Raw genomic sequence first — 9,788 nt, forward strand, 5'->3', positions numbered from 1 at the left:
GGTCACAAGTTGTTCTGAAGACCAAAAGTGCTAAACGCTAATTATTTTGTGGATATTTTTTTCTCAGTAGGCAACTCTAGACAGCAACATTCTCTTCAGAAGTCAAACATGAATCCACTCTACAAACCCCGTACTTCCAATTAGAAACAGGAGGTGATCAGTGATGACTCCATCCCAATCCATTTGTATCCTGTGTATCTACTCATACAACTAGCACTCAAATACAGCCAGGCACAGGTCTGTCTTCCCACAGCCTTTTACCTTCTGATGGGGTAAGAGGATGCCTTAATTGTGCCATCTCATGTAGTCTTTAAGAACATTTCTAAACTTGGGTGCTTTACAGTCACTCTTGAGGCAAGTAGAAAATTATGTAAATGGTTATTGTTACAGCACACTCTGACAATCTATTTCTAACTGTGTGCTACTGTTAAAAAGGAATGTAAGTTATTCATCTTCCATGCCATTTAATGAAGTCTTTAATGCACAATGGTATCTGTCAGATGCTTTTTTTTTATTTTATTTTCTTCTAAAATAAGCCTCAAAGAGAAGATGATGGTGTACCGTTCTGGATAAACAAATAAATGTCACAAAAGTCACCCAGAACACCAATAAATGAACATTTTAATACTTTGTACTTTCAGCTGCTACTGTGGAAGACTTGCATTTTTAAGGATGGCATGATGTTATCTTTCCAGCTGGTTTTCACGTGCAGGGTCACAGGGCAGTACTTTCCACTCTCTTATATCCCAAGCAGACCTCTTGAGTCTTCTGGGCACTAAGTGCAGATTTTCCTTTGCTTCGTCTACTGGTTTCAGTATACAGCTGTAAACACGATAAAGATACAAGTATAGTCAAAATCTATGTTTCGTTACAGCCGCTAAGGAAATGCTAATTGCAACACTCCACAGGCTGCCGAACATCTGCTGCCAACAACACACAGCAAAGCAGGCATCCCAGCCACCCTGAAAATAGAAAGGCATGAGAGTACATGTATCTATGAACAAAGAAAGAGACGATCAAGGAAATAAAAAAGTTGTCCAATTTATATATTTTCCATATTCAAAAATTTGCATGAAGAATAAGGTTGAATCAAAGTATCTCAAAAGTGTATAAAGAATTGAATGTTGCCGTAGAGATGTGAACAGGGACACAATCATATCTAACAGAGGGGAGCAAGAGGAAGGAGGGGAGGCTGCTGCTTCTCCTGCCACACTGGTAGGAATGGCAGGTGCTCCTCTTCTGAAGACTGTTCTTCCTTGGTAGCCATTGCCTTCAAACCATTCCTTGCTGGCAGCAGCAGCAGCAAACGCGTCTTTTTCAAAAGCACAGGGCAGAGGTGCCTGGTTGTTTGCGCTCCAAGGCAGCCTGCTTTGCCTGGAGTGATTCTGGTGAAGACAAAACACTGGGGAGCAAATGAGAAACAGAAAAACCAAATGTTGCAGTACAGGCTTCAGTGGTCTCTTGCAGAGTTAACCTGCTTTGTGACTGTGAAAGGCACTTCACGAACTCTTCAAGGGAAAACACCACCACCCCACCCCCCATTTCCCACTCTTCAAAATTAATTCAGAGTAAAAGTCAATACGCTCTACAAAGTTTTTAGACATTTTCCCATTTTCAGCCTCCTTAACAGGCAGAAGTTAAACGACTGATTTCTGATCAAAGGAGCATGAGGGGGGAGGTTGCTGCAAGGGTGACTACAAGCACTGCCACACTTGAAGGACAACGGACGAGCCACCACAGCTTTCCCTCCACCTCGACTTCGTGCCAGGCGCCAGCAGGAAGCCATGGACAGCGCTTCTTCGTTTTTATCTGCAAATCACCGGTAAGACCCGCGTAGCGTTCCGGGAGGCTGCCCTCACCTCTGCCTCAGTCTCCGGGCTGAGAAGAAGGCGTGGTGAGGGCAGGGCGGGCAGCCCAGCGCGGGCTGCCGCAGGTCAGCCTGCTCTGGCCGCGCCTCTCCCGCCCGCCCTCCCACCGGCGGTTCCCTCACGGAGGGGCAGCTTCGGCCCGCTCCCGCGGCGGTGCGGCGGAGGGAGGACCGTGAGGGGCGGCGGGGGCGTGAGGGGCGGCGGGCTCCCCCCTCACAAGCAGCGAGGGTGGGTGACGGGAGGCCACGCGCCGCTGCCGCGTTCCCGCCTTCCCGCTCCGGCGCAGCGCGCGCGCACCCGACACCGCGCTTCTTCTCCCCGCCCCCCTCGCGCGCCCTCCGCCGCCGAGCCTCCGTGTCACGTGCCCTCCTTGCCCTCCCCGGCAGCCAATGGGCGGCGCGCCGCGGGCCGCAGAGTCTTTATAAGGCGGCGCGCAGCGGGGTGGCCGCGGGTGTGCGGTGGTTGCTGCGGCTGTCGGGGGGCGGAGTGCGGCGGGTGCGTGTGGGCGTCTCGGGTCGCTCCGTCCCTCGAGCCGCTTCCCTGTTCCGCCCGAAGAGCCTGGGCTGAGCCGTCCGGGAAGGGGCCAGGTCTGTGCCCGCGCGGCCCGGGGCGGAGGGAGGGAGAGAGGGAGGAGGGGGTCGTGCCGGAGGCGGGCGGGTGGCTTGGGAGGGGCGGCCATGTCGGGGCCGCCCGGCGCCTGAGGGGGTAGCGGTCCCTGGCGCGGCGGCGCCCCGCGCTGGCGGGCGGGCCCTGCCTGCGGCGAGCGGGAGCGGCGCCTCGCCTCTGCCGGAAGGGAGAGCGGGGCCGGCGCGGGGCGGCGGGTGTGGGCGCTGGCCGCCGAGCTCTTTGCGGGCTGTGCCGGGCGCGTCGCTGCGAGGCTGCTGCGATCCCGTCGCCGGGCGGGCTGCAGTGGGTGTGGGTGCCCGCAGAGGGTCTGCGTGTGTCTGTCTCCTTCTCTCTGTCGTCCTCCTTCCGTGTCGGAGCTCTCCGTCTTCTTTAACAAACTCTCTGCCTTGCTTCTCCCTCGCCCCCCGGGCTTCTGCTTTGTGGATGTTGGCGGCTTCTTGTTGTGACAGGAGAATGTGTGTGTGTCCTGGGCCCAGGCGGATCGGTAGGTATCTCGCACCGGTGGAGCGCCGGGCTCGGGGGTCGGATGGGACCCAGGGAAGGGACTGCCAGGCTGGGCTGTGTCTGAGGGCTGAGACCCAGCTGGAGGGAAGGATTAACGGTTCTGCTTGTGTTGAATGTTTCTTGTTCCTCCTTCCCCACTCCCCGTCCTCTCCAACAGGCTTATTCATTCAGATCTGTCAAGTGTGTGAAGGGCACCTGGGGTAAGTTTTTTTTGACTGAAGCCATAGGTGTCTTTGGCACCGTTAAGGCAGATGTTCTAGAGGAACCTGTCTGTGCAGCATCAGTTGGCCTTAATAGTACAGTTATAAGAAGCCTTTACTAAAGGAAGGGGTAATATTTTTTTCCGTTTTACCAGTGTAGTGCTACAAAAGCCGTAAAATGGCCAATAATGAGTCAGATGGTCAAATTATATTTGTAGCTGGAAAACTAGCAGTTGTACCCTGTTCTGGGCTTGGAGAGGTATTTAATACTGGCTTGATTCTACTCTCTTGACAAATCTTGATTGGATTTTAACGTTTCTACTTAATCTCTTTTTCTTCTCTGCCATCTCTTGATCAACCATGATGAACTTGGGATCTTAACATAATTATTTAAAGGCTAGTTGGAGTGTCTGGTTATATTCGGGACATCGATGTTGTGGGGATAATTTCACTTCAAGTTGGCAAACTTGGAATTTCTCTTTTACTTAATCACCTAGGATTTGTTAAATCTGGTATGTGAAACAGACTGATATCTTAAGCTGACATGATCTACTGTAAATGATATAGGCCATGGAGAATTTAAGGCTAGCTTCTTATTACTTCCTTGATAAACCAATGATTACAAATCAGCAGAATATCCTGTGGTGGCACTGCAGAGCCACTATAACAGCGGTGCATTTGTATTTTTGCTTTATCATGGATCAACAGCAAAACTGTCAGAACAGTTGTTGTGGCACCGTGTATGGGTCAGTACTGAACACACATGCTTAGCAGTCAGGAGAACTTGATTCAGTTGGAGTCTAATGGGAGACCAGCTCTGAATCTGTGGTACTGCCATACACCAAGCACATCTGTCGCACCTTGAGGTTCCTGTTCTGTAAGCGACATTGTTGCTTTTAAATGTCATGTGAAGAAATATACATAACTGTTACCAAAATAGCTCCCTTATAATTAGTAGGCAGTGAATAGGTTTTAAAAATCTATATTTGGAGTTGCAGTTTACTTCTGTCATGCTATATGTATGTGAAGCCTGGGCTGGAGAAATAGTCTTTCTGGAAGCAAATGGCCAACACAAATTTAGTATGCATCTTGAAGTTCAAGGTAATGCACTGCTGATGAGTGCCTGGACAGCTGTCTGTAGTCCACAGGACTACAACCAGAGCTCTTCCTGGTGGCTCAACAGCAGAAAACTGGCCAGTTCAGTCTTCATAGTGCTCAGTGGAAGACCTGGGAGAGGTCAATGTAAGTCAAGACTGACAGTCACTCATTAACACTAGGAAGCCAGTGGAGTGGTAGAAACGCAAATTCTATTTTGCTTTCAGCACTTATGTATCTTGTAACAGAGAAGTGGGCTCCACTCCTACTTAATTAAGGAGAACATGTAAGCTTTGAGGGAAGAGTGTGACTTCCTTCCTTCTTCTGTAACACAGAGAACAGAGTGAAGCTTCATATATTTCTGGACACTTCTCAGCTGGTCCGAGTGATCAGAATCCTGTGGCAGAAGCTATGGAAAGCGTACTGAATAGGGTGGTTGAAGAGTGCAATTCCTCCTATGTTGCATGATCCTTTAGATTGAATATTGGAACTTACTGCCTGTTCTATAGGGGTTGTGTCTCATCTGAAATACTGGTTATGTGCCTGCTTGGCTAAAAAAATAACCAATTTAGTGACTGAAACACTTCTTGCAACATAGCAGTATCTGTTTTTTCGGTAGAACTACTAAATCTGAGATACAGTGGTGCTGATAGACTAGTACTTATGGCTGCAGTAAGCCTTGTTTAAGATTATTTGTAATGGTCTTTTCTAAGAAGCTTTCATGAAACTTGATCGTACAAGTTGGAAAGAGAAAATTGAATTCCCCTTAACTGTATGTACTTCACACAAGGCACAGTTCAAATTTTTTTTCCCCACTGTGGAATTGTTTTTTTCAGGTATGACATTATAAAAGACTTCCTGTTAACGAGGCATAGTGAATAAGGGATTTAAGAGGCACTCACACTAGTGTTGTGATTGAGTATTTAAATAGAGACAAGGAAGAGTGTTGGAATAATCTTTCTTCAGAGGAATGAAAAATTAAAAGAAAGGCTTTTAGATGTGGCAAAAAGTACAATACTTTTCTTGGATACTACATCTTGGATACTAAACTTAGCAGTTTATCTTAACAGTGAACTAGTTTTACACTATTGTGCAGAGTTCTGTAATAGTCATGGAAGCAAACACAGCTTGCATGTAATCTTTCAACTGAGTAGCTGTTAAAAGCATTTTATAATCTAAAATTTACTGGGGTAGATCAGCTGTTGGTAGGAGAGATGCATCTGCTTTCTACCTCTTGTATTTTTATCTGATAAGCTGGAAAATTTCGGCATAGACTGCTGTGGTCAATTTGTGTATATTCACCATGGTGTCACACAAGTGTGAAGTTTTACATGTGAAAGGCGGGAGAAGAAACAAAACCTGCTAAATAGTGTCTGCGCTCTCTGACCTACTGCTTGCTTTTATTGTCTAAACTATCTTCATCTTAAAGCCAGTTGTACATCATCTCAAAGGTTTCTTGTATCTTGCTGTTAGATGCTTTATCTCTTCTTCAGCCTTATAGAAAGAGTTTTTCTCCCTGTGTGCCATGTCTGACTCTGCCAGCTGGGAAATCATCAGGAAAACAAATCTCTGTTAAAGTCTTGTAGAAGGTGGCAATACTGTACAGTGTTTCGTGCTAACTGTTATCTTAAGTTCTGTTTGAAGCTGCATTGTCTGTCTGGATGATGTTTTCACTTCCTGCCTGCTATAAGAGCTAAGATACCTATGCTGAACTTCAGTATGGTATAGCTTTTTTGTTATAGCCCAATGTGGTGTTTATGAACAAGCACCACCTAATGCCTTTTCTTAAGACTTGTGAAGCTGTGAACTCCGTATAATAAACAAGTTTGTTAGGGGCTGTAAATGTCTTAACACAGAAGAAAATGTTAGCTGTCCCCCTAAGCATAGTTGTTCTCTTGTCTTTCAGCAATTCCAGTCCGAAGCTCCAGGCTACCATTGTTGTCTGATGCCATGCCAGCACCAGCTCATCTGTTTCCATTGATTCGTAACTCTGAGATTAGCAGAATATGCAGTACTGTGTGTTACTGCCACCATAAACATCTGTGTTGTTTGTCATCTCATTTTGCCCACGGTCACTTCAGATATGCACCTCAGAAGAAATTTGCGGCACTTTATAGGCCAAAGGAGAACTTGAATCACTTTATTCACGTGAGAGATTATGCTTCTACACCACAGAGATTTTACCTTACTCCTCCACAGGTCAACAGCATTCTGAAGGCAAATGAATACAGTTTCAAAGTCCCAGAATTCGATGGTAAAAATGTAAGTTCTGTTCTTGGCTTTGATAGCAACCAGTTGCCTGCTAATGCTCCAATAGAAGACCGGAGGAGTGCTGCAACTTGCTTACAGACAAGAGGGATGCTTCTGGGTGTGTTTGATGGCCACGCAGGCTGTGCTTGTGCTCAAGCTGTCAGTGAAAGACTGTTTTACTACATTGCTGTCTCTTTGTTACCTCATGAGACTTTACTTGAGATAGAAAATGCGGTGGAAAGTGGCAGAGCTCTTTTGCCCATTTTACAGTGGCACAAGCATCCCAATGATTACTTTAGCAAAGAGGCTTCCAAGCTTTACTTCAATAGTCTGAGAACTTACTGGCAGGAGCTGATTGATCTCAACAGTGGAGAGACTACTGATGTGAAAGAAGCTTTAATAAATGCTTTTAAGAGGCTTGATAATGATATTTCTTTGGAAGCTCAAGTTGGAGATCCAAATTCTTTTCTCAATTACCTAGTACTGCGAGTAGCATTTTCTGGTGCAACTGCCTGTGTGGCCCATGTGGATGGTGTTGACTTGCACATTGCAAACACAGGTGACAGTAGGGCAATGCTTGGGGTTCAGGAAGAAGATGGATCTTGGTCTGCAGTTAATCTGTCCTATGACCACAATGCACAAAATGAACATGAAGTGGAACGGGTGAAAATGGAGCATCCAAAGTCTGAAGAGAAAAGTCTTGTGAAACAAGATCGTCTCTTGGGTCTCCTGATGCCTTTCAGAGCTTTTGGTGATGTGAAGTTTAAATGGAGTATTGAACTACAGAAGAGAGTAGTAGAATCAGGCCCTGATCAGCTGAATGACAATGAATATACAAAGTTTATTCCTCCAAACTATCACACTCCTCCGTACCTCACAGCTGAGCCAGAAGTCATACATCACAGATTGCGGCCACAGGATAAGTTCCTGGTTTTGGCCACAGATGGACTGTGGGAGACGATGCACAGGCAAGATGTGGCTAGAATTGTAGGGGAGTACCTCACTGGTGTTCACCATCAACAGCCAATAGCTGTTGGTGGCTATAAGGTAACTTTGGGACAGATGCATGGTCTCTTAACAGAAAGGAGAGCAAGAATCTCTTCAGTATTTGAAGATCAGAATGCAGCAACACACCTGATACGTCATGCCATGGGTAACAACGAGTTTGGCACCGTGGATCATGAGAGACTGTCCAAGATGCTTAGTCTTCCAGAAGAGCTGGCTCGAATGTATAGAGATGACATTACAATTATCGTGGTGCAGTTCAACTCGCACGTTATAGGTGCATGTCAAAATGAGGAACTGTGAATTTCGGTGAAGTGAACTACTTACCAACGTTGTAACAGTGGCCAGTATGAGCAGCGAATAAAAAAGAACCACACAACAATAAAACCCAAAAAACTCCTCAGCAAACAAATTGCTTGCTTGCTAGATTCAGCATATCTATTGTTCCTGCCTTCCCCCAGAGCTCTAAATTCATGGGAAGTGCTATTGACCTAATACAAACTTGAAGAGGATGTCACAGCTTGGGAAAAGAGGTTTTTGTAATAACTTTGCACTATTGATTTCATGAATGCTGCTAGAACAATGTCTTGAATTTGGGAAACTTGGAGGAGGGAGGGTGGATAAAGAATTAACTATCAAAGATCTGGCTGTTCAAGAAACAAAGCCTGTTTATAAATATCTGTAAATATCCATGTGTTATCTTAAAGAAAAGATGAGTAAAAAGGAGTATTGTTGAATTCTTACAGAACTATTTCTTGCAAAGTAGATATGGTTATTTGTGAATATATTGTCTACCATTTCTTCTAAGCAGAAGGTCACTTTAACCAAGTCAGTCTTCAGTGTAACAAAGCTGTCTCATACAGACAATGTCATTCACTTAAGGATATTTGTCTAAGTGTTGACTTTCAATGCAGGTCTAAGCCATAATCAGTACCTGGAATTCTATTACAGCTTAATCATATCTTATGCATGGTAATGTCTAAACTTCTTGTGCATTAATAGTTCCTTAGCTGTGGGTTTCTGCACAACTTGTAGGGCAATAATACATTACAACATGCAGTAAGATACCAGATAACTTTGTGGAGGACTTCAGTTTGCAGTATGAAGAAACTTTTGGACTTTTCAAGAAGTCAGTGGTGTTGGTCAAGACTGTGTTGGCTTTCCTAAAGGTCATGTCCTTCATGGACTCTACCCCTGTCTGGTGTTACTTATCTGGTAAATAAATTGTCACCTGAAGAGATGAGGAAATCATTGCTAACCTCTTTGTGGCTTTGTAATTTGCACTCATTTTCACTTTGGCTATTTCAAATGGTCACATATTGGATGTCTTGCACTTGAACTCATATTTGTAAGTCAGGTTAAAAACTACAGATTACAAAAAAAAATCAAAGTATGGCTTGTAAGTAGTGTTTTAGTTGGGAAACTAACTGGCATGCATGTGTATTTTTAATGGCTTTTTCTAGCAACTTCATTGTTAGCAGCTCTGTATTTCTGGACAGCTGATACATGCATGTTCTTACAGTCCAGAATGCTCTCACAGAGCAGTCTCTGAAGTGGATCTCTCTGGCTTGTGTAATGGTTGAGTTTGAGCTTAAAAGATTGGCTATAACTTGTGTGTCTGAAGTTGTTGGGCTTGTAACTGTAAAAAGTAGGGACTGACAACTAATTTCATGGTCATCATTGCATCAAAGTATGTTGCATTGTATACAGATTTATCTTAACCTGCCCATAGGTTAAAAACTCAAATGCTGGCTGAAATACCAGCCCTTGCTGACTTGGAGAACACATGTAACTTGATTCTTGTGTTCTAGAGAACAATGATGGGTCAGCATATTTCACTTTACCAAGGTGTTTCAGTTAAAATACCTCCCTAGCCTTCATCATAGCTAATTAAATCAACACTTTAAAAACCTAGCTTGTTTTGGTTAATTGAGTAATGTGGCATTTTCTACTAAATACAGATATTGCCAATTAATGCTACTTTTACATGGGGTATACTTAGTTTGAACACAGAACCTGTGCTGTAGTAAATGTTGGCTCCTCAAACTCACAAATGCTATGTGTACTTAGTGGCCTGCAGCTTTAATATGTCTGTATCTTTCCTCAACCTTAACTTTCAGGATCAATGTTGCTGAAAAGTTAGTGATACCTAAGTTCACATTCAAGATGTGCACAACCCTTCTTTATTTGAAGTGAAAAGGGGAACTCTAAAATGCTTAGACAAGTACTGGCTGTTGAC

The 9,788-nt window shown here is 44.7% G+C and overlaps 1 protein-coding gene across 3 annotated transcripts; it reads left to right on the forward strand.

Annotated features, from left to right (window-relative positions):
• The first annotated feature begins 2,342 nt into the window (after window positions 1–2,342).
• On the forward strand, window positions 2,343–8,248 carry PDP1 (pyruvate dehydrogenase phosphatase catalytic subunit 1). Of its 3 annotated transcripts, none has more exons than XM_086609461.1 (2): window positions 2,343–2,455; window positions 6,201–8,248. In XM_086609461.1, the coding sequence occupies exon 2, from the start codon at window positions 6,245–6,247 to the stop codon at window positions 7,850–7,852; it is 1,608 nt and encodes a 535-aa protein (XP_086465587.1). In that variant the 5' UTR covers window positions 2,343–2,455; window positions 6,201–6,244; the 3' UTR covers window positions 7,853–8,248. The 3 variants fall into 3 exon arrangements, with proteins under 3 accessions (XP_086465587.1, XP_009990820.2, XP_086465588.1); XM_009992518.2 differs by lacking the exon at window positions 2,343–2,455 and adding an exon at window positions 2,919–2,979; XM_086609462.1 differs by lacking the exon at window positions 2,343–2,455 and adding an exon at window positions 4,341–4,441.
• Window positions 8,249–9,788: the final 1,540 nt, after the last annotated feature.

This window comes from Tauraco erythrolophus, chromosome 3 (assembly GCF_009769465.1).
Source record: "Tauraco erythrolophus isolate bTauEry1 chromosome 3, bTauEry1.pri, whole genome shotgun sequence".
Lineage (NCBI taxonomy): Eukaryota > Metazoa > Chordata > Aves > Musophagiformes > Musophagidae > Tauraco > Tauraco erythrolophus.